Here is a 25,014-nt window from a genome sequence, read left to right on the forward strand (position 1 = left end):
TGTACCGAGGGCAGCTTGGGATGAGCAAATAAATACCAACCTTGCACCCACATCCCCAGAATAATTTTAAAAAAATGTGGCAAGGCTCTTTTAATTCTTCTGGGTTCTCAGGGTCGTTCCCTCGGGTTGTGTCCTAGGCCCAACCATCTTCAGCTGCTTTATCAATGACCTTCCCTTCATCATAAGGTCGGAAGTGGGGATGTTCGTTGATGATTCCACAATGTTCACCGTTCACAACTCCTCAGATACTGAAGCAGTCCATGTCCAAATGCAGCAAGACCTGGACAATATACAGGCTTGGGCTGACAAGTGGCAACTAACATTTGCACCACACAAGTGCTAGGCAATGACTACCTCCAACAAGAAAGAATCTAACCATCTCCCCTTGACATTCGATGGCATTACCATCGCTGAATCCCCCATTATCAATATCCTGGGGGTTACCATTGACCAGAAACTGAACTGGACTAGCCATATAAATACTGTGGCCATAAGAGTAGGTGAGAGGCTGGGAATTCTGTGATGAGTAACTCACCTCCTGACTCGCCAAAGCCTGATCGCCATCTACAAGGCACAAGTCAGGAGTATGATGGAAAACTCTGCACTTGCCTGGATGAACGCAACTCCAACAACACTGAAGAAGCTGGACACCATCCAGGACAAAGCAGCCCGCTTGATTGGCACCCCATCGACCAACTTCAACATTCATTTCCTCCACCACGATGCACAGTAGCAGCAGTGTGTACCATCTACATGTTGCACTGCAGCAACTCAACAAGGCTCCTTCCACAGTACTTAACAAACCCACAGCCTCTAGCACCTGGAAGGACAAGGGTAGCAGATGCATGGGAACATCACCACCTGGAAGTTCCCCTCCAAGCCACTCACCATCCTGACTTGGAACAGTATTGCCGTTCCTTCGCTATCACTGGGTCAAAGTCCTGGAACTCCCTCCCTAACAGCACTATGAGTGTGCCTATAACACATGGGCTGCAGTGGCTCAATCACCACCTTCTCAAGGGCACTTCGGGATGGACAATAATTATTGGACTAGCCAGTGACACCCGTATCCATCCCATGAAAGAATAAATTTAAAAAAAAACTCTTTGCTATTCTTCCCCACTACCTCCCCTTCTAAAGCCATGATTCCAGGTTATGAACCTCTTATATCAAGGATGGCATGACAAGTACCCAAACCAGGGACAGTGCTTGAACAGCCATTAGATGTTGCACAAGAAGGTCTCAGCTAGGAATAACTGTTGCAGAGAATGTACAGTTTCTGCACTCTGTGCCTTCCTGCAGCCACACATTGAAGATGAGGAAGTCAGTGAACTGGGAGTGAAAGCTGTACCTGGCACATAATATTCCACCTTGCTGCTTGGAGAGTTATCTATTCACCTGCGTAGTTTCTTCCCTTCACCCCTTTGAGGACTGTACCACTGTCGATAAATATTCTTCAAGAATCATTAACTAGTGTGTGTGTGTGTGTCAGCAGGCTGGTTGAACTGCCGATGCACAGTTATGCACAGGTATTTATGGTTGAACCACCAGCCTGATTTTCACCTTGACCTTTATGTTGAACAGCAATTGCTAACTGAAAACCCAGGAAAGGTGGCATCCCATCACTACAGTGATTTAGATCAACCATCAGCATAGACCAAATCAGGAAATAAACTTGGAAACATAAACCAACATTTAAGTGTTCTAAGATGCAACATGGTGGTAGTCTAACCCACTACACTGCAGTGTTTTCCTCCAGCCATTTTTTTTCTCATGGAATGTAGGCACCAGTGGCAAGGCCAGCATTTGTTGCCCATCCTTAACTGCCCTCTGAAATAGCCTAGCATACCACACATTTCAGGGGCAATTAAGAGTTAACCACTTTGCTGTGGGCCTGGAATATCATGTAAGCAGACCAGGTAAGGATGGCTGATTTCCCTCAAAAAAAAAAGATTCTTTTTATAACGATGATAGTTTCATGGCCACCATTACTGAGACTGGATTTCATTTCCAGATTTTTTATTAATTGAATTTTAATTCCCCCAGCTGCCATGGTGGAATTTGAACTTGTGCCTCCAGAGCACTAGCCTGGGTCTCCGGATTCCTAAGACAAAAGAAAAAATACTGCGGATGCTGGAAATCCGTAACAAAAACAAAAAAGTGCTGGGAAAACTCAGCAGGTCGAGCAGCATCTGTGGAGAGAGAAACAGAGTTAACGTTTTGAGTCCATATGACTCCTCTTCATACGGACTCGAAATGTTAACTCTGTTTCTCTCTCCACAGATGCTGCCAGACCTGCTGAGTTTTTGCAATATTTTTTGTTTTTATCTCCGGATTGCTAGTCCAGTGACATTACCATGATGCCATTATCTCCCTCGTATTGAAAGACGTCTAATGAAGTGAACTTCACTCGTTTTCTTTTGATTTACTTTCAGGCTGTTTTGCATCCAGACACCAACGAGAAGATTTTGATGCCATTCAGGATGTCGGGTATCTTTCTCATTGATTTTTGTAATAGCTATTTCTGCCCTTGCCCCTCCATTTTACTTTTTAAAAAAAATTCCTTCGTTCTCTCACAATGCCATACTCTGTTCTGCGCCCAAGGGCACAGCCCCTCTGCCTGTGGTGTGCTTTCAAGATGTGTGAGAGCAGGCTGAATTGATCAAGTTTAAACCCACCACCATCCCCATTCCAAAAGGGAAGCGACCAGTTAACCCCTCCAGCTTGTTCCACCATCATAGCTGATCTGTGATCTAACTCCATATACCTGCCTTTGCCCCATATCCCATAGTAGCTGTTAAATAGAAATCTATCGATCTCATTTTTAAAGTTAACAATTGAGCTAACGTCAATTGTTTGTGGAACGAAGTTCCAAATTTCTACCAAACTTTGTGTATAGAAGTGTTTTCTAAATTCACTGCTGAAAGGCTGCAATTTTTAGACCATGACTCCTGGTCCTAGACTCCAGAACCAGCAGGACTGGTTTTTCTCTATTTACCCTATCTGTTTCCCTTAAAAGCTTGAAATAGCTTGAAAACATTGCATGCCACTCCTACCACCCCCCCTACCCCTGACCGACATACACCTAACATGGATCAGAACTCAATATGTGAGCAAATCTAGCAGAGTGGGATCATCCCAGACTTGCACTAAGTGCAGTAGCGGGTGGGATAAATGACGTCTTAACCGCCAGCCGCAATGGCAGGTTTTCACGCCGTACCGTCCCAACCCCGCCGCATTAATTATGCCTTCCCGGGAAGCACGTTGTTTCCATGGCTGGCGGGCTCTCATTCACCTGCCACTTCATCCAACGGGGGTGCCACATTTATAGTGCAGCCGCTCGCAGACCTCTCAGTGCTTCCAGCCCAGGACTGAAGTGTGGAAGAGAGCATGGCCCTGAAAGGCAAAAAGACTGCAGCCCCCACCCCCCCCCCACCCCGGTTTAGTAACATGTCCCTCGAGTGCCTATTGAGTGCCGTGGAGGCCCATCGTGATGTCCTGTACCCCCACTCTGGCTGCAGGAGGGGCAGCGGCATCACCAACCCAGTTTGGGAGGTGGTGGCAGCAGTGGTCAGCGCCAATGCCCTGCGAAAGAGGACAGACGGTGGTGTACTGGTAATGTCGCTGTATTGTAATCCAATGACCCAGGCTAATGCTCTGGGGACATGGGTTCAAATCCCACCAAGGCAGCTGGTGGAATTTGAATTTGGTTAATAAATCTGGAATATAAAGCTAGCCTCAGTAATGGTGACCATGAAACTATCATCGATTGTCATAAAAACCCCATCTGGATCACTAATGTCCTTTAGGGAAGGAAATCTGCTGTCCTTACCCAGTCTGGCCTACCTGTGACTATAGACTCTCAGCAATGTGGTTGACTCTTAATTGCCCTCTGAAATGACCTAGCAAGCCACTCAGTTCAAGGGCAATTAGGGATGGGCAACAAATGCTGGCCATGCCAGCGATACCCACATCCCATGAAAGAATAAAGAAAAAAAAAGCCACCCATCGTCTAAAGAGGATGAATGATCTCCTCTGTTCTGCCAGGGTAAGTCATTCTTCTCATCACTCTCAACTTGCACTTCACACAATCACAAACCTATCACACATCCACAGGGCCATCACTCACTGCCAGTTCAAGGGACATCATCATTCACTCTCTGACACACACACCTTCATTGTCCTCATCCTGTCCATGGGACTACTCACCACCCACACGTGCCAGGCACACATCATCTGGCCTGGCAGGCAGCACACTTACACTCTCTCCATCTCTATTTATGCAGGACAAGCAGACACACAACAAAAGGGAGAGGTCGCTTACCGGTGGAGGAGTGCCTGACATCAAGGCCCTCACGGATTTCAAAAATAGAGCCATTCAGTTCGCCGGCGAGGATCTGGCCCATTCCTGCACTGGCGGTGAAGTCAGCACTGCTCCACCAAGTGAGGATCCAGCAGTGCAAAATTCATCAGACAACCATGCTGTGAGCGAAGTGTCCTGTTTCACAGGCCACTGCCATGCTCTGATTATCTCTCCTTGCTTCTGCAGGCACATCTGCCAAACAGCCAAGAGAGTCCATGACCCATGGCCTCCAATCAAGCCCCGAGGGGAGGTCAGAAGAGGAATCTGCTGAAACCCTCCCAGAAGACCCGTCACAGCGTCACCCACACCCTCCACCAGCGCAGAGACACACATTTCGGTGGGAGTTAGCTTTAGACTAGCCTTGGGATCACAATCTGGTCAGCACATTGTACTTTCTGATTCACAGCAGATGGCCGCACTGACTTCCCAGGTGTCAGGCACTCTGAGGACTGCTGAAGGCCAGAAATTTGTTGAGTCAGGTGACGAGTCTCTGGACTCAGTCATGTCACAGTTGCTGGAGCTGCAAAGGCAAGCTCAGGAACATCAGGAAGGGATGTCCGTTGCACTCCTCAGATTGCAAGGCCCGATGGAGGAGTCCGTCCGCCTTCAGGTTGAGATGGTAGTGCCAGCATGCCAGCGCACCAAGGTCAACACTGGTGGGTTGGAGGCCGCCGTGGAGACCTTGGTCCAGGATGCCGCTCCTGTACTGCTGCGCGGCTGAACTCCATGGTCGACGTGCCATAGTTGGCCTGCAGCGGTGTGTATGTGAGAGGGGTGTGGGGCAGCTCGATCTCACTCCAGCTACCCCTTCTTCTCTAGGAGTCAGCCAGGGGCATTTGGGCAACAATAGGGAGGAGGATCTGCAGATGTACCCCTTCCCCCCCGACCAGGGGCCATTCACCCAGGTGACTCAAGAGTGTCCGGCCCATCCAAATCCCCTCTTCCTGTATCTCAACAGCTCCAGCTCCACAGGCCGAGGAGGGTGCCACTGCCACACAGCAGGACCCTGAAAGCAGGCTGGGGCCCTCCAGGTCTCGGCTCTCCAGAGGACGCATGCCAAGTTCATCACAGGCAGGGCATAGCAGTCGGCAGGCTGCCTCCACCTCCGCTGTGGATGTGGGGTGAGCACCAAGACATAGTGGCAGGGTTAGGAAAGTTAAGAAGATGTAGTTGCACAGTCTGGGCGCAAGTGTTAATCACTTGTACATAATGTTCATTATTGTAAATAAACTCCCAACAATGTCTCCCTGCCTATGTCTCCTTGTTCTGATGAGCAGTGTTTGTGTCACACACAAAAACCTTTCTGCACAAGATAAAGCCCAGTGTCTCAGTCCAGGGCCTCTTCCCTGTGCTCTGTGCGGCCTTCAGACCAAAGTGATGCTCCAACCTAACACTCCTGGACATATTAGTGATGCCTACACCTCAACAGTGTTTGCCATTGCTGCCAGAATCTTGTGGACAGGCGTCAGATTATTCTCTCTGTGTGCTCTCAGCACCTTTTAAGGTGGGGCTAGCCCCATCTCAGTCAGCATCTGTGACCAGTGACGCTGTGCTTCTGAAGGGGTCAGGAGCTGAAGGTGGAGAAAGGATCAGGTGCTTTTAAGGTTTCATGGCTGCGTCTTCATATGACCCTAATAAAGAGCGCAAACGAGCTGCCCTCAGCCAGACAGGAGTCAGACATTCTCAGAGGCTGTGTGAAAATCTATGGAGTGTCCCCACTGCATGTCATCATCATCCTCTTGCAGTCAAGCGACTAATAGGGCCTTCACTGCATCTCAATGACAGGAGCGTTATTACACAGGGTATATGCACTGCCATAAGCCAGACTGGATTTAAACGTTCATAGCTGCAATGTGAGGATCCATGGTGTCTCTTCACTGCATGTCATCATCATACTCCACAAATCTAGCAGCTATGAGGGTCTCCTGAGCGCAGGGGAGCACCAGCCTGCCTCGTCGGGCCAGTTTGAGGGCCTCAACACCATCACCATAGCCTTTGAGAACCACTTTACCTTTATCACCCATCAACGTCTTCTTCATTGGAGGAGACCTCCAGCTCCTGCATCTCCTCCTTAGCCAGCTGCTCTCCCTGTTGCAGCACCAGGTTCGAAAGGGCACAGCAGATGACAATGATGCATGACACCCTCTGTGGACTATATTGCAGGGCTCCACCAGACCGATTCGGGCACCGGAGCCTGATTTTCGTATCCCGATGGTCAGCTCCGCCAAGTTGCGAGTTGCAGCATGAGGTTCGTTATACCTTCACTCTGCTGCAGTCTGAGGCCCCCACACGGGTGTTATCAGCCACATCCTCTATGGGTAGCCCTTGTCCCCTAGGAGCCAGCCCTGCATCTTCTGTGGATCCTGGAAGACATCAGGGATCTGTCACCGCCCTAGAATGTAGGAGTCCTGCTGCACGATACCTGGAAACTTTGTGCAGACTTGCAGGATGTGTTTGTGGTTGTCAAACACCAGCAGCGCATTCAGGGAGATTGTGGGGGAGGCTGAGGCGTAGTGCTATTGTCACTAGGACTAGTAATTCAGAGACCATGGGTAATGCTCTGGGGACCTGGTTTCGAATCCCACCACAGCAGATGGTGGAATTTGAATTCAATAAAAATCTGGAACTAAGCCTCAAATGATGACCATGAAACCATTGTTGATTGTTGTAAAAATCCATCTGGTTCACAAAGTTGTGTGCCCTCGTGAAGATGGCAGCCGTGACCTCTTGGATGCATTTGTGGATGGAAGCTTGTGATATCCCACCCTGGGTCTAGCTTGGTGCCAACCAAGGACGGCTTGCTGTAGTTCTTCAGCGGCTTGTGTGGGAGCCCCAGCTGCCCCTTCTTCCTGAGGGTGCTGCTCCTCCATCTGCGCAACCAGGCACCTCCGTCTCTGTCTGATCTCTACACCATGAGGCATACAGTTAGTTCACCATGCTCCTGATGAACCTGCTGCAGGATGAAAGAGAGAAACATGTGGGTAGGCTTGGATAAACTAAGAATCTCTCTTAATTAAGTCTGAAGGCCCTTTAACGCACCCTGAAGAGTGCTGGCCACCACTTGGATGGCCAGAGTTTACTGCGCTGCGTTGCTGCCCGAAACCCCACCCACCCCCGCTCCACTCCACCTGACCGATTGGCAGCAGCTTTCAGCTCAGTCACAGTCCTTCTCCTAACCCACACTGCAAGGCTGCACTGTTAGCTTGAACCATGGGGGAGACGGGTCCAAACTGGGATGATGACATTGCAAGGAGCTGTAAGCACCATCAGTGACTGCTCCATGGCCAGCTTTAGCAAGGAGATTGTACAATGTGCCCAGTCATCCAACTGTTCTGCAGTCCACTAAAACGCTCATTAGTTTGCAGCCTGTGCTTGAAAGATGCCTTTTCATGCCTGTGCGTTGCTTGAGTGGGCGTGTAAACTAGAGGCCTGACTCCATACATGTCAATGTAGATGTGCCGGACCTGTCTCAGCTGCAGAGGAATGGTCACTTTATACAAGGTTTCCCTAATGCGTGGCCGCTTCCCTCCCCACCACCCAGCACGTGCATGTGCATTACCTTCAACTGCAGGGCAGCCCTTGCCCTCACCCTCCCTACCCAATCCAATGCGCTTAACCTTGAAGCCAACAGGTGACCCTGGCGAGCGCTGCGCAACATTACTATACACTCATCCCCGAATTCCCCTCAAAGTGCAGCCCACCAAGTTACCACTTACATATGCTGTTCTGAAACACGTTGGCATGCAATCACTCCAAACATGGGCTCACTATCCAGTTGCTCGGGGTGGGGGGGGATGAATCCAGCAGGCTGGCCTTGTGCAGATGTATTACAATGAGGTTCCCGATGTCCGATGACAGAGAACGCAGCCTGCCGTTGACGGGCTGATCAGATGATCGCAAACTGGTTTCACAACGTCCCGGAACCGATTTCTGGCCTTCTCGCCTTATTGTCCGCTGATCACGCCTAATGCTGAGCATGCCAGCTGCCACAGAAAATTCCCCCCCTTGTACTACAGTTTCTTCACACCTCACCCAAAGGTGCTGATCTGTGCTGGGGTATCATGAACCAATCTGTACTCACTCTGTGCTCATATATGATCCCAGGCTATTTCACTGCGAGGATATCTCAGCCAAGCCTGATCCAGCCTGGAAGCATCATTTTTATTACTTCTTTGTGAAGCACCTTGGGAGTTTGAATTGGTACAGAGTTAGGGGGTGTGGCAGCAGGATTAGTTTTAGAGATCTAGCAAAGAACAATGGGCTGAATGGACTTTAATGCTGTAAATCTTTATGGTTCAATTCATTTCATTGTGAAACAAACATAGCCAAAAAAAGGGACACTGAAGGAAAAAAACAAGTTAATATTTGTGGAAGCTGCTTGTAATTGTTAGATGTTTAGCAGAGATGCTGAGGTCAGCAGCGTGTCTGTTGGCAATGTTTAACATTTTGCTTAGTAACAAAGCAGGAGGACACGGTTTCAGATCCAATTCTAAGACTGTGGGGTTGCCTTGCAGATGGAAATCATCCTGCCTTAGCATCAGCAGCTAAAGTTTCTATAGGCTTCACAAATGCAGAAAGACAACTCAGTGCATCAAGGATGAATAGAAACAGTGAGCAAGTATCCAGGACAGAAAATAAATGTTAGAAAGGGCCATTCATATACAGCCAGAGAAAAAGGTTTTGTAGAGGTTTTTGAAAGGCTCTTTTGCAACACTGACCCCTAGAGTTACTGTCCCCTTTAACACACTGACCCCTAGAGCTTACTGTCCCCTTTAACACACTGACCCCTAGAGTTACTGTCCCCTTTAACACACTGACCCCTAGAGTTACTGTCCCCTTTAACACACTGACCCCTAGAGTTACTGTCCCCTTTAACACACTGACCCCTAGAGTTACTGTCCCCTTTAACACACTGACCCCTAGAGTTACGGTCTCCATTAACACACTGACCCCTAGAGTTACTGTCCCCTTTAACCCACTGACCCCTAGAGTTACTGTCCCCTTTAACACATTGACACCTAGAGTTACTGTCCCCTTTAGCACTGACCCCTAAAGTTACTGTCCCCTTTAACACACTGACCCCTAGAGTTACTGTCTCCATTAACACACTGACCCCTAGAGTTACTGTCCCCTTTAACACACTGACCCCTAGAGTTACTGTCCCCTTTAACATCCTGACCCCTAGAGTTACTGTCCACTTTAACACTGACCCCCTAGAGTTACTGTCTCCTTTAGCACTGACCCCTAAAGTTACTTTCCCCTTTAACACTGACCCCTAGAGTTATAGTCTTGAGCTGGATTTTGTTCACGCAGCAAAAGTCCCACCTCTGGAGCCAAAGGTGAGGGGCAATGTCACTTCGGCCTGTGGTGGGACTCAGGAAGGCATGTTACCGACGGTGGCCAATTTATTGGCCAGTGCCATCATCCCAATTAAGCATGTAGCCTGCCCCCGCTGCTGGCCAATCAGAGGGCAGGCAGCTCTGCAGCACCACCGCTAGTGGCCATTGCTGAGGCTGCAACTGAAGGCAGGAACAACCCAATGGCCCAGTGCCCCTCAAAGTGGGTTCAGAGATGCCAGGGGTTAAAGGGGATGTCCTGTGGGGGTGGATGCCTCCATTGGGCCCCGCGGACCAAACCCCCACATTTTGTGGTAAAAGGTCCCGGCCTCCTGGACAGAAGGTGAGGGGATAAAAAGCAATAAGTCAAACTCTGGGATCTAAAAGCTGATGGTCCAGTAACTTTAGGAAGCAAAATTGGTTTTCCGCTCAGATGGTGCAGCAATCCCAACTGCCTCCTTAGTCAGATCACCACAAGTCAGTGTGAGCAGGAAAATAGAGGGCATGTCGGTAGGTTTCAGACTGACTCTGTTTGTGACTGGGAGAAGGAGTTTGTGGCTTAGATGACCCTACAATCCAATTTAATTCATAAGCTTGGAGTTTAGAATCCATAGGGTATGGAAGAGTCTAAAAAGGGGGAAAAGCAAGGATAGAATGTGGAACTGATGATGAAAAAAATTGTAATGCCTGACTATCCCTTTCTTGCAGGTTATATTCCTTTTGGGACCCCAATTGTGAGTATTTATAGGCTTGCATCTTGATTAAATTGTTGTCATTACCATGTCAATGATATCCCAGTGACAGCTTCCCACCCTTAACTTTGTATGCCTTATAAAAGCAGCAATTGATGATGCATGCTGCATGACATTATTGAATCATCATATTTATCATCATCAGATGCATGGCAGGTGAGAACCACAGGGATACTGCCTACCTTTTTGGTTACTAGAACCAAACATCTTTGAAAATAGATGAACCTTGGTTTATTTTCTCCACTGCAAATCATCATCTTAAAATTCTCTCCCCTGCATTCTTGACCCACAAGAGATGTTCATCAATTCCTTTGTCACTGAGATTGAGACCATATGCTTCTCCTATTTCCCCTTGCCTTCCAAACCTACTGCATGCTGCTCTTACCATGCCCTGATCCAGTTTTTTTTCTATCTCCCTAGCTCTCCTCCAAGCTCATCTCATCCATGACCTCCACCCCCTGCTCTACTGACCCGTTCCCACTGCGCATGGTGGTCACCCAACTTTGCTTCCTGATGTCTATTCTATCGGAAATTTAAATGGCTCTCTCTCCTTGGGTACTGTCCCCCTTCCCTTCCTAAAAAAGCACCATTATCAGCCCCCTACTGAGAAAATACTCTGCACCCCTCAGTTCACTTTCTCCAACCTCCCCTTCCTCTATAAATTTCTTGAACTTACTGTCTCCTTCCAAATCCATGCCCCTCTTTAGTGTAACTCTATGTTTCAGTCTCTTTCTGGCCCTATCACAAATGATCCCCAATGAGACTCTCAAATTACATCCTCTGAGATTGTGCACATTTTACCACTTTATCCTCCCTAATCTCTCTACGGTCTTTGGCACGATCATCTTCTTCAATGTCAATGTTAAAGAGACAACCCTTTCTTACTACCACTCTTGGTAACATAGAAAGATTTATGACACAGATGGAGGCTATGCCTGCCGAAAAAGAGCTATGCCGCCTAATCCTATCTTTATCTGTGTCCTCTGGTTGTTATGAATTCAATTTATTATGTCTGTGTGTGCTATGTAAGTTCGCAGACTATGGCCAGGTGAAGAAGAAGGTGACTAGTCCCATGCAGCTGAAGTGCCATTTGGTAACTCTGTGCAGTTGGGGCTCAGATGAAGTCCCAGTAGCCATTTGCTTGTTCAATGCTGCTGAGGGAGGTGATCTTAGAAGAAGCTTTGGGAGCCATTGATAGCTTGATGCAGCCAGGAGTGGGGGCTCAAGAAATTCTATGTGACTGGGTGTGTTCAGAAGCAGGGGGAAGATGCTCCAGGCAGCAGAGGTGTTGTGGTGAACAGTCTCCAGGCAGTCAGGGCTCAGGAGACGTCCTGAGACGCAAACCCTAGAAGGGAGCAGTCGTTAAGGCAGTCTGAGTCAGAGCAGCTTTGAGGAATTTCTGAGGCTAGATCTTTGAAAATACAGAATTGGAATCCCTTGTGAAGAAGACAGAGTTTAAAGAGATTGTGTAACTCACAGTGAATACTAACCTCTGGGTGGGTTCTTGCAAAATCCCTTGGTTGCATCTGCCATTTCCTCTGCAGTGTGGTGTGTTCAACCACAGTTTCTCTGTTAATTCACCTGTACCTCAAGTTGATTGTGAATGTTAGAGTATAAGATATATCTGGTAAATTGTTTTATCTTTCTAAACTTGAATAGTAAATTTTGTTTTTGTTTGTTCAAAACTCATGGAATCTTGTGGCTTTATTCCAAAAGCAGGCGTCTTGAATCTACCTTAAACAAAACGTTACTGGTCCCTAACTGGACCTCCCCCCATGTCCCAAGGTCTGGCCAAGGATCATAACATTGTGCATCATTGTCTCATTGCACCCCACCAGGAGCAGCCAATCCTTCAGCTGTCTAGGCCCTAAACTCTGGATTTCCCTTCCTAAAGCCCATTGCCTCTTCACCTCCCCCTCGTGCTTTAATATCCTTCTTGAAACCCAGACCTTTGGTCAAGCTTATAGAAACAAGGGGAGGCAGTGGCAGAGTGGCATTGTCACAGGACTAATTTTGTCACTAGACAAATACCCAGAGACCCAGGGTAATGCTGTGGGGACCCGGGTTTGAATCCCACCACGGCAGATGGTGAAATTTGAATTCAATAAAAATCTGGAGTTAAAAGTCTAATGATGACCATGAAACCATTGTCGATTGTCATGAAAACCCATCAAAATCACTAATGTCCTTTCGGGAAGGAAATCTGCAATCCTTACCTGGTCTGGCCTACATGTGACTCCAAAACATGGTTGACTCTTAAATGCCCTCTAAACAAGGGCAGTTAGGGATGGGCAATAAATGCTGGCCAAGCCAGCGATGCCCACAACCCATGAATGAATAGAAAAAAACACGTCCCTTTTTTTCCTTTGGCTCAGTGAATATTTTAGTCTGATTACACCTATGTGAAGTGGGTCACTTGTGTACATTCAAAGCAGAAGCACTATATAGATACAAATTGTTGTTCCTGGTCTCCCATTAAAAGATTTAATAAAGCCAGCGAAATTTCTAAAAAGACAATGGAACTTCCTGTTAATGGTCTGACCCTACAGTTGGGTTCATATTATGCCATGATTAACAAAAATAGTGCATTTACTGCAGGAAAACCTTCCACAGCCAAAGAGGAAGATATTAACCTTCTAAAAGCTTAGTTATAGGTTTTTAATGAGTTTACTAAAGTAGGTGAGAGAGGTGGGATGAATGGGAGGGGAACCTTCAAGAGGCCAGATTGGAAGTACGCAGAATTCTCTGAGAGAGGCTGTTACAAAGATAAAAAGGGAAATGGGATTGGAACGCAAGCATAAAAATTTTAAACTTGAGGTGCTGGTTGACCAGGAGCCAATGTAAGTCAGCAGGCAGGAACAAATCAAAGACAGAAAAGCTGTACTCTCTTGAGCAATATCTGACCTTTATTCTTCGAGCAAGCCAAAATACAGTTCGTAGTCTAATCAGTGCCTCTGCTCTCTGTAGGTGGTAGGCCTTCTCCTCCCTCAGCAGACATTGGCAACTACTGTTTTCTGGCAGGTAAGGATTACTGGTTTGACATTGTATTAGAGCGTTGAATAAATATGTATGCTTTTCAGAGGGGCGGAGGACCAGCTTATGATCAGTCTTTCATTCTGACCTTCCAACCACACTGCCACAACTTTCCTTGTCTCTCTCCTTGTTTCCCATGCTACTATTGTCAATCCTCTTCAAAAAGTGTTTAAAGCAAATACCGTATATACTCAAATAATGGTCAATCTCGTGTAAAGGTCAACCCCCGACTTTTGGCCAAAAAATCCAAACACTTTGTACTAACCACCTGCTTGCTGCTGAACACATGAACATATAACTTAGGAGTGCAAGTAGGCCACTCAGCCTGTCAAGCCTTCTCTGCTATCCAGTAAGATCAAGGCTGATCTGATTGTAATCTCCCACCTACCCCTTTGTTTATCAAGAATCTACTTACCTGTGCCTTAAAAATATTCAAACATTCTACCTCCACTGGCCTCTGAGGAAGGGCGTTCCAAAGGTTCACTACCCTCTGAGAGAAAAAAATTTCTCCTTAATTCTGGGCAACCCCTTATTTTTAAACTGTGGGCCCTAGTTCTAGATTCTCCGACGAGAGGAAGCATCCTCTCCACATCCACCTTGCCTTGTCCAATCTTTCCTCATAAGACAACCTGCCCATTCCAGGTAGTAAACCTCCGAACTGCTTCCAATGCATTTACACCTTTCCTTAAATAAGGAGACCAATCCTATACACAGTGCTCCAGATGTGGTCCCACCAGTGTCCTGTACAACTGAAGCACAACCTCCCTATTTGTATATTCAATTCCCCTTGCAATAAGCAATAACATTCTATTCGCTTTCCTAATTACTTACAGTACCTGCACACTAGCCTTTTGTGATTGATGCACTAGGACACCCAGATCCCTCTGAATCTGTGCTCTGCAATCTCTCACCATTTACATAATATGCTTTTTTATTCTTGCCAAAATGGACAATTCACATTTTTCCACATTACACTGCATTTACCAGATCTTTACCCACTCACTTAACCTATCTATATCCCTTTGTAGCCTGCTTTTATCTCCTTCACATCTTACTTTCCTACCTATCTTTGTGTCATCAGAAAATTTAGCAACCATTCCTTCGGTCCCTTCATCCAAGTCATGTATATAAATTTTTAAAAGTTGAGGTCCCAGCACAGATCCTTGTGGCACACCACTTGTCACATCCTGCCACCCAGAAAAAGACCCATTTATGCCTACTCCCCGTTTCTTGTTAGCTAGCCAATCTTCTATCCATGCCAATATGTTACCCCTACACCATGAGCTTTTCACATTTTCCGCAATAACCTTTGATGTGACACCTTATCAAATACCTTCTAGAAATCTAAGTACAGTATACCCACTCATTCCCCTTTATCCACAGCACATATGACTCCTTCAAAGAACACCAATAAATTAGTTCAACATGATTTGCTTTTCACAACACCATGTTGACTCTGCCTGATTGCCTTGAATTTTCCTATATTCTAACAGTTCTTTAATAATGAGCTCTAACATTTTCCCCATGACAGATGTTAAGCTAACTGTAGTTTCCTGCTTTCTGTCTCCTCCTTTTTTGCTATTTTCCATTCTAATGGGACCTTCCCCGAATCTAAGGAATTTTGGAAAATTAAAACGAACGTGTCAACTATCTCACTAGCCACTTCTTTTAAGACCCTAGGAGGAAGTCTGTCAGGACCCAAGGATTTGTCAGCCTGCAGCTCCAGCAATTTGCTCAGTACCACTTCCCTGGTATCTGTAATTTTCTGCAATTTCCTGATTTACAGCTATTTCTGGGATGTTATTTGTATCCTGTATAGTGAAGACCGATGCAAAATTCCTGTTCAATTTATCTGCCATCTCCTTATTTTCCAAAATGAATTCCTCAGATTCACTTTCTATAGGACCAATGCTCACTTTGTTAACCCTTTTCTTTGACTATCAATAGAAACTCTTACAATCCATCTTTATGTTACTAGCTAGCTTTCTCTCATACTCTAATTTTTGCCGCCTTAATTTTTTGTCATTCTTTGTTGTTCTTTATATACTGTCCAGCCTTCTGGTCTGCCACCCAACTTTGCAAAATTATATGCTTTTGCTTTAAGTTTGATACTAACTTCAACATGGATGGTGGGGCCTTTCCTTGGAACTTTTCTTTCTTGTTGGAATGTATCTATTCTGTGTATTCTGAACTATCCCTTTAAATGTCTGCCACTGCATCTCTATTGACCTATTCCTTAACTTAATTTGCCAGTTCACTTTAGCTAGCTCTGCTTTCATGCCCTTGTGATTGCTCTTACTTAAGTTTCAAATACTAGCCTTGGATCCACTCTTCTCTCCCTCAAACTGAATGTAAAATTCAATCCTCTTTGGTCACTGTTAGCAAGGGATGTTTTCACTATGAGGTTATAAATGAATCCTATCTTGTTGCATGATACCAGGTCTAGTATAGCCTGCTCTCTCGTTGGCTCCAGAATGTGCTGTTCTAAGAAACCATCCCGAAAAGATTCTATGAACTCCTCATCAATGCTACTTTTGCCCATCTGATTTTTCCAGTCTATCTGTAGATTAAAATCCCTCATGATTATTGCTGTACCTTTCTGACAAGCTCCCATTATCCCTGCCTTTATACTCTGCCCTTCCAGCCTGTACAGCACTCCCACAAGTGACTTCTTGCCTTTATCATTTCTCATCCCAACTCAAACCGCTTCACCATGCTGACTTCCTGAACTTAGGTCATCCGTCTCTAATGTACTAACGCCATCATTAATTAACAGAGCCACCCCTCCACCTTTTCCTAGCTTCATGTCCTTCCTAAATGTCACATATACCTTTCAATACTCAGGTCCCAGTCTGTGTCATCCTGTAGCCGTCTGTAGTCTCTGTAATGATTATCAGATCACATTTATTTCTATAAATAGTTAAACTCATCCTGGTGCAAACCTACTCATCGATAAAATCATAGAATAGCACACCATCGAAGCTAGCTGTTCAGCTCCTTATGTCTCTGCACGTCAACACATGATGTCAAGGATACTGGAGCGCACTGCAGTTCTGCCAATTCCACCCTCTAATATGGCAACATGGTTTCAAGGAGGAACGGCAGACACACAGCCCAGTTCAAACTTAAAGTTGCTGAGATTGCAGAGCGTACAAGTAATTGTGCAGCAGCTAAAGAATTAAAGATATTGGAGAAGAACATTAGAGTTTGGAGGATGCTGTTTACACAGCTGAGGCGGATGCCTAAGAACAAATGTGCAAATAGAGGAAGGAGAACTCAATAAGAGCCTGCACATGGCTGCAGTTGGAAAATGAAGTTGCAAAATGTGTCAATGAAAATTGCCAGAATGAAGTCTGAGTTTCTTGTGGATCTATCCGAATCTTTGGCTTGAAACAAGCAAGAAAATTAGGCTTTGCAGATTTCAAACCCAGCTCTGGATGGTGTCCCAGGTTTATGAAGAGGAAAAAATTTGTACAGTGATAGAAGACCAAGATTTCACAGCATTCCCCCAGCAGAACCTGATGACAGTCTTATTGATTTCAGCGGTTTATAATCAAACATCAACAAAAGAATGGATACAGATTTCCCTGTATTGGGAACATGGATGAAACTCTCATGAATTTTGATATGCCAACTAGTCAAATGGTGAGCAAAGTCGGAGAGAAAACAGCGTTCGTGAAGACAACTGGTCATGCAAAACCTGAATGAAATTGTATAAATTTATATATATGCCAATAAAGCCAGATGGCGAGAGAGAAAGAGGTGAAGACAAAAAGGAAGAAGTGGATGTCAGGTAGAAAATACAATGGAGAATCAGGCTGAATATAGAGGAACCAGAGGGCACATGAAAAAACTAATAAGAAAAGCAAGGAGAAAGCATAAAAAGCATGGAGCTAATATAAGATGGATTCCCAAGGTCTTCTATAAACATATAAATAATAAAAAGGTGGTAAAAGAAAGAGTGGGTCCAATTAGGGATAAAAAGGGGGATTTGCCCATGGAAGCAGGAGAAATAGTGGAGGTATTAAACAAGTCCTTTGCATCTGTCTTTACAAAGGAGGAAGATGCTACCCAGGCTAAGGTGAGAGAGGAGGTATACTAGAAGAAATTACAATTCAGAAGGAGGACGTGTTAGAAAGGGTATCTTTACTTAAAATTAATAAGATATCAGGAGCAGATGAGATGCATCCAAGGGTACTGAGGGAAGTGAGAGTGGAAATTGCAGAGGCACCAGTGACAATCTTCCAGTCTTCCTTAGACACAGGGGAGGTGCCAGGGGACTGGAGAATTGCGAATGTTACACCTTTGTTCAAAAAGGGATACAAGGATAAAGCTGGCAACTACAGACCAGTCAGTTTGACTTCAGTGGAAGGGAAACTTCTGGAAACTATAATTGGGAAAAAATCATAGTCACTTAGGCAAGTACAGGATAATTAAGGAAAACCAGCATGGTTAAGGGAAAATCATGTTTAACTAACTCACTGGAATTTTTTTTGAGAAGATAACGGAGAAGATTGATAAGGGCACTGCTGTTGATGTGGTGTATATGGATTCTCAAAAGGCATTTGATACAATGCCACACAACAAACTTGTGAGCAAAATTCTATCTTGTGGAATAAAAGGGAGTAGGCACCTGGATAAGAAATTGGCTGAGTGACAGGAAACAAAGAGTAGTGGTTAATGGATGTTTTTCAGATTGGAGTTCCTCAAGGATCAATGTTGGGACCCTTGCTCTTCCTGATGTATACTGCGGTGGGCAGGGCATGATTTCAAAATTTGCAGATGACATGAAGATTGGAAACATTGTCAACTGTAATGGGGATAGTCTTGAACTTCAAAAGGACATAGACATGTTGGTGGATTGGGCAGAGAAGTGGCAGATGAAGATCAATGCAGGGAAGTGAGAGGTGATTCATTTTGGCAGGAAAAATATGGTGAGAAAGTATAAAATAAAGGGAGAAACTCTAAAGGAGGTGTAGGAACAGAGGGACCTGGGTGTATACGTACATAGGTCATTGAAGATTGCAGGGCATGTTGAGAGAGCAGTTAATAAAGCATGTAGCATCTTAGGCTTTATTAATAGGGGTATTGAGTACAGGAGGTCATGTTGAACTTGTATAGGGTACTAGTTAAGCCTCATCTGAAGTACTGATCCAATTCTGGGCACCATACTTGAGGAAGGATGTGAAGGCATTGGAGAGATTACAGAGGAGATTCACAAGAATGATTCCAGGGATGAAGAACTGTAGTTATGAGGATAAATTGGAGAGGTTTGGACTGTTTTTCTTGAAGAAAAGAAGGCTGAGAGGAGTTGATAGAGGTATTCATGATCCTGAGGGGTATGGACAGGGCAAATAGTAAGAAACTGTTCCCACTCAAGACAGCATAAAAAACTAGAGGGCACAGATTCAAAATAATTGACAAAAGGAGTAAAAGTGATGTGAGGGAAACCTTTTTCACGTTGGTTGGAGTCTGGAACGAACTTCCTGAAATGGTAATGGAGGCAGGTTCGATTGATGTATCCAGAAAGCAAATGGATGGCTCTCTGAAAAGAGAGAATGTGCAAGGTTACAGGGATGAGGCAGGGGAATGGGATTAGCTTGAATGCTCTTTCAGAGAGCCAGTGCAAACTCAGTGGGCTGATTGGCCTCCTTCTGCCCTGTAAAGGTTCTGTGATTCTTTCTATGATGTATGGCTTTAGTTTTTGATGAGTTTGGTAAATTTGAGGTTAGTATACTCAAATCAATGCCTGTTTCCGTGGAGGTTATTATTTATTTATAAATAAAAATTCAATAATAAAAATACTTTTTGTCTCCTTTTGCACTATTTTTGGGGGCAAGGATGACGGGAACAATCTCTGACCTGGCAACTCTGCGATTGCGAGATAATGGGAGAGGGTGGATTTCAACTCTTTGAAAATATTGCTCTTGTAAAAGTTGATCCCCTACTTTTTGGCTAAAAATTTAATCTTAGAAACTCGACTTTTACATGAGTATATATGGTAACTTAAATTCTTTTGTAAGGTAACCAGACAAACACCTAACAAAAGAAGAATAGAAAGATAAGCAGAAAGACAGATGAACCATCGAACACCACAGCACAGAAAAAACAGGCCATTCCGCCCTTCTAGTCTGTGCCGAAATATTATTCCGCTGTTCCCTTGACCTGCACCCAGTCCATAACCCTCCAGACCTCTCCCATCCCATGAGGTAAATTAAATGGGAGCAGCCTCACATGGAGCACAAACACCAACTCAGACTCATTGGGTGGAAGGGACTCTTTCTGTGCTGTTTACTCACAATCTCTACATACCCTACCCTCAGCGCTCCTCATATCCTAATGGTACCAAAATGAAGATTTGTTGCATTATTTCCCACCCTGGGGTGTTTATGCTATGGGCCATAAGCTTTTACAGCTTGGTCCTATTTCTATGAATATTTCGTGCTGTTTTATCCTTCGTACTGTTTTATCCTGTTTAAAATTTGTGAACCAGGAGGTTTGAAAGGAACTGCTCATATTGTTGCCATTTTATCGTTGAATAAATCCTAAACCAGAACGCCAAGATCTGTCCAAATCAATATCTGTAAACTAATAGGGATTGACATTTATGCATGACTCCTGTGGTTTTAAGTGGCACAAAAAATCATTGGAATAATTAGCTTGTTGAGCCGAACCTGCCATTCAATTATACCACGGTTGATCTGTACTTTAACTCCATCTGCCCACCTTGATTCCTTAACACTTAACACCTTCCCTAAAGTGTGCACACTCTGATCCTGTTCTTCGCTCATCCTTCCACAAGATGTCGATGCTTTACAACCCCTCACCTCCATCAGTCTTCCCGTCTTCCCAAAATGTCTTGTTTTCTATAACCTGCTTAGCAATAAAAAGAAGAAATAGAAATGTAGATCCAAAATATTTTTAAAACCACAAATAATGAAAAAACGCAATATATCTGACTGAATCAGTGAACTGAAAAGGTAGGTTAGTGTAGGTACCTTGTCTTTACACCCACTTCTACCTCTTGACACTTGAATCTTCACATGGCTTCTTCAAAAAAAAACCCTAAATATGCTACTTGTTTAATGTCACTGGCTATCCAGTGTGTCTTAAAGAAACATTGTAAAAAGTGACATCTACTGGTAAACAGTGATTACTGAAGGAGCCATAGGTATTTTGTCCATAGTTCTCAAATCAATTTTACTTTCTTTAACCATTCTCGAGACATTGTGAGCCATCAGTAGCCATCAGAATTGTATTCAACTACAACCTGTAGTCTCATGGCCTGGCATATACCTCACTCTAACATCAGTATCAAGCCAAGGAATCAACACTGATGCAGTAAGGACAGTAGGAAAGCATGCTTGGAGCAGCACCAGGCACACTGAAAAATAAGCTGCCAACCTAGTGAAACTTCAACGCAGGAATACATACATGCTAAACAACGAATCAAGATCAAAAGTCCTGGAGTCCTGACCATTCTGTCGTGACTGTTGGGGGAGAATTAAACAACTTACTGGAGGGGTTCCCATCCACAAGGAAGGAGGAGCTCAGAATGTTGTGCAAAACTCAAGGTTGAAGCATTTACAGCCATCTTCAGGAGAGAAGTGATGAGTGGATGATCCATGCTGGCCTCTTCCTGTGGTTTTTAGAATAACGTTGGTCGTCCACTAATTTCATTCACTACACGTGTCAAAGCAATAGATACAGCAAAGGCTATGGGTCCTGACAACAACCTGGCTGTAGTAATGAAAACTTATACTCTAGAACTAGCTGCATCCCTAGCCACACCACACATTGGCATCTACTTGATAATGTAGAAAATTGCCCCGGTATGTCCTGTTCATAATAAACCCAGAACAAATTGAACCTGGCCAATTACCACCTCCTCAGTCAACCCTCAATCATTAGCAAAGTGCCAGAATGTTACCTTGACAATGCTACAAAGTGGAACTTACTCCAACACCACAACCAACTTCCTTTGTGCTATCTATGACTCCAATTTGTGGAAAGCATTCTCCAATTCCCATTGACTTCAATTTTGCTACAGCTGCTTGATGACACACACAGTCAATTGCTACCTTGATGTCAAGGACAATCACACTCACCTAACCTCTAGAATTCAACTCTTTTACCTATGTTTGGATTAAGGCTATAATGAGGACTGGAGCCGAGTGCTCTTTGTGAACATACGAATTAGGAGCAGGAGTAGGCCAATCAGCCCCTCAAGCCTGCTCCGCCATTCAATAAGATCATGGCTGATCTCAGTGTAACCTCAACCCCACATTCCTGCCTACCCCCGATAACCTTTCACTCCCTTGTTCATCAGGAACCTCTGCCTTGAAAATATTCAGACTCTGCTTCCACCGCCTTTTGAGGAAGAGAGTTCCAAAGACACTCAACCCTCAGAGAAAACATTTCTCCTCATCTCTGTCTTAAGTGAACGACCCATTATTTTTAAACAGTGACCCCTAGTTCTAGATTCTCCGACAAGAGGGAACATCTTTGTCCACTCACTTAACCTATCTATGTCACTTTGTAGTCTCCTTACATCCTCTTCACAATTTACTTTCCTAGTTATCTTTGTGTCATCAGCAAATTTAGCCACCATTCCTTCAGTCCCTTCATTTATACAAATTGTAAAATGTTGAGGCCCCAGCACTGATCCCTGTGGCACACCATTCATCACATCCTGCCAACCAGAAAAAGACCCATTTATGCCAACTTTCTACTTCCTGTTAGCTAGCCAATCTTCTATCCATTCCAATATGTTACCCCCTACACCATAAGCTTTTATTTTTGCAATAATCTTTGATGTGGCACTTTATCAAATGCCTTCTAGAAATCTAAATGCAGTACATCCACTGGTTCCCCTTTATCCATTGCACATGGGACTCCTTCAAAGAACTCCAATAAATTGGTTAAACATGATTTCCCTTTCACAAAACCATGTTGACTCTGCCTGATTGCCTTGAATTTTTTTAAGTGCCCTGCTATAACATGTTTAATAATAGCTTCTAACATTTTCCCTACGACAGATGTTAAGCCAGCTGGCCTATAGGTTCCTGCTCTCTGTCTCCCTCCCTTTTTGAATAACGGAGTTACATTTGCTATTTTCTAATCTAATGGAACCTTCCCTGAATTTAGGGAATTTTGGAAATTTAAAACTAGTGCATCAACTATCTCACCAGCCACTTCTTTCAAGACCTTAGGGTGAAGTCCATCTGGACCTGGGAATTTGTCAGCCCTCAGCCCCAACAATTTGCCCTGATTGGAATTTTCCCGAGTTCCTCCCCCTCCTCCGTTTCCTGATTTTACAGCTATTTCTGGGATGTTGCTTGTGTCCTCTATAGTGAAGACCAAAGCAAAATACCTGTTTAATTCATCTACCATCTCAACTTCCATTATCAATTCTGTATACGCACTCTGTATAGGATCAAAGCTCATTTAACTCTTTTCTGATTTAAATACCGATAGAAACTCTTAATATCCGTCTTTATATTTCGAGCTAGTTTTCTCTCAGGCTCTAATTTTTCACTCCTTATTAATCTTTTTGTCATCCTTTGCTGTTCTTTATATTCTTTCCAATTTTCTGACCTGCCACCGGTCTTTGCGTGACTATATGGTTTTTCTTTAAGTTTGATACAGTCTTTAACTTTTTTAGTTAACCTTGGATGATGGACCCTCCCCTTGGAACTTTTCTTTCTCATTGGAATGTATATATTCTGAAATATCCCTCTAAATGCAAACACAAACTGAACATCTGTGAACAGGTTATTGCGGACTAAGCTGATGGAAGATGCGAGAGGGTGTATCAGGAGAGGGAACCAGTGGGCAGAATTGTACGTTCCCGCTGAAGTCAGTGGGATTTAGAATGGCTCGCCGCATTTTACGGTCCTGTCCCCACCGAAACGGGGCCGTAAAATTCTGCCCAGTAAGTGCGAAGCAGTGGGTAGGAGAGGAGTGAGGGTTGGGGGAGGGAAGTGGTGAGTGGGAGATTCAGGAGAGGGAAGCAGCAAGTGGGAGAGCCAGGAGAGGGAAGTGGCGTGGAGGAGAGAGCGAGGGGTCAGGAGAGCGGCAAGTGAAGTGGCAGTTTGTTTTAAAAAAAAATACTAAGCATCGCAGTAACCGTGCTAAAATGAAAATGTGGGCAGCGCTATTGGGGAACTTCCCCAATTTACAAACCTCACTAAAACGATAACTCGCTATTAGAACATGCTTTAAGTGAGGGATATCTGTGCTACATAGAAACAGCGTCTGATTCCCTCTGAGACTAGTGTTTTCAAAGTTGTTAATATATTGCTATCAGGTAAGCCTTTTATATAAAAAAAATCATTCATTCATTCTCTGGATGTGGACGTTGATGGCAAGGCTGCCACTTATAGTCCATCCCCAATTGCCCTTCAGAAGGTTGTGACGAAGGGGCCTTCTTGAACCGCTGCAGTCTGTTTGGAAGTTCCAGGATATTGACCCAGTGATGATGAAGGAACAGTGATTATATTCCCTGATCATAATGATGTGTGATTTAGAGGGGGCCTCTGAAGCGACAATGTTCTCATGTACCTGCTCCCCTTGTCCTTCAAGATGTTGATGTTCACAGGTTTGGAGGTGCTGCAGAAGAACCCATGGTGCGTTACTGCTGTGTAGCTGTAGATAGTATATACTTCAGCCACGGTGCACCAATGGTGGAGGCAGTAGTTGTTTAACCCAATCCGCTTTAGTGTGTGAAATGCCTCATCACCTTAAATTACAACCCACCTTAAATGACAGAGCTGTAAAAGTACCTGCATTTTACTGCAGTTTAACGCTGGAATCAGCCATGATGCTCTTTTTACTCCTGTGCACTCCTATTTCCTTATATGCAAGTCTTAAAGATACTCTTTCCTGATAAAACTTAAGACTGAAAGAATGGACCATAGGATATCACATCCAGTGTTAAGATATACTGACAACTGAGTATAAAAGATTAAGGGTTGATCCTGTTGAGGTGTTCAAGATGATTAAAGTAGTTGATGGGGTAGATGGAGAGCAAGCATTGGGAAGGCTCACATTAAGGGAGCATAACTTTAAAGTTCCAGCTTGACTGTTCAGGGTGATATGAGGAAGCACTTCTTCACATGGAGGGTAATGGAAATCTGCAACTCCCTTCCCCCAAAACCTGGTGAGACTTCGGGACCAATTGAAAATTGACAGACTTCAGTTAGGCAAGATTAGTCAGGGTTATGGAAACAAGGTGAGTAAATGGAGTTAAGATACAGATCAGCCAACTGAATGATGGAACTGGCTCGAGGGGTTGAATGGCCTACTCCTATTTCAAATGACAATTTTGTATGTAATTAAATAGGGTTTTAAAAGTAGCATACCACAAAATACCATGGTTTAAATTTGAGATATTTGAGAGATTAGAAAATACCCGAGACCAGCTAAAAGGTGGTAAAACTTGAACAGCGAGGGGGCACAAGGATCCATGGACGTCTAGTCAGAGGATGTGGGGTGAGGTGGAATAAATAAAATAGAAGAGTAGAAGAAG

The 25,014-nt window shown here is 44.6% G+C and overlaps 1 protein-coding gene across 7 annotated transcripts in view; it reads left to right on the forward strand.

Annotated features, from left to right (window-relative positions):
• LOC121283022 (sideroflexin-5-like) overlaps nucleotides 1–25,014 on the forward strand; it is a 301,687-nt gene that overhangs the window by 75,782 nt on the left and 200,891 nt on the right. For 6 of the 7 annotated variants that reach the window (XR_005944169.1, XR_005944172.1, XM_041196941.1 and 3 more), the window contains 3 exons: nucleotides 2,436–2,490; nucleotides 10,408–10,433; nucleotides 13,419–13,472. Coding sequence is in view for 4 of the 7 variants with exons in the window: in XM_041196941.1 (XP_041052875.1) it covers nucleotides 2,436–2,490; nucleotides 10,408–10,433; nucleotides 13,419–13,472 (135 nt within the window). In the remaining 3 variants the exon portion in view is untranslated. The remainder of the gene's footprint in view (nucleotides 1–2,435; nucleotides 2,491–10,407; nucleotides 10,434–13,418; nucleotides 13,473–25,014) is intronic. The other variant, XR_005944171.1, reaches the window with a different exon arrangement.

Source organism: Carcharodon carcharias, chromosome 1 (genome assembly GCF_017639515.1).
Source record: "Carcharodon carcharias isolate sCarCar2 chromosome 1, sCarCar2.pri, whole genome shotgun sequence".
Lineage (NCBI taxonomy): Eukaryota > Metazoa > Chordata > Chondrichthyes > Lamniformes > Lamnidae > Carcharodon > Carcharodon carcharias.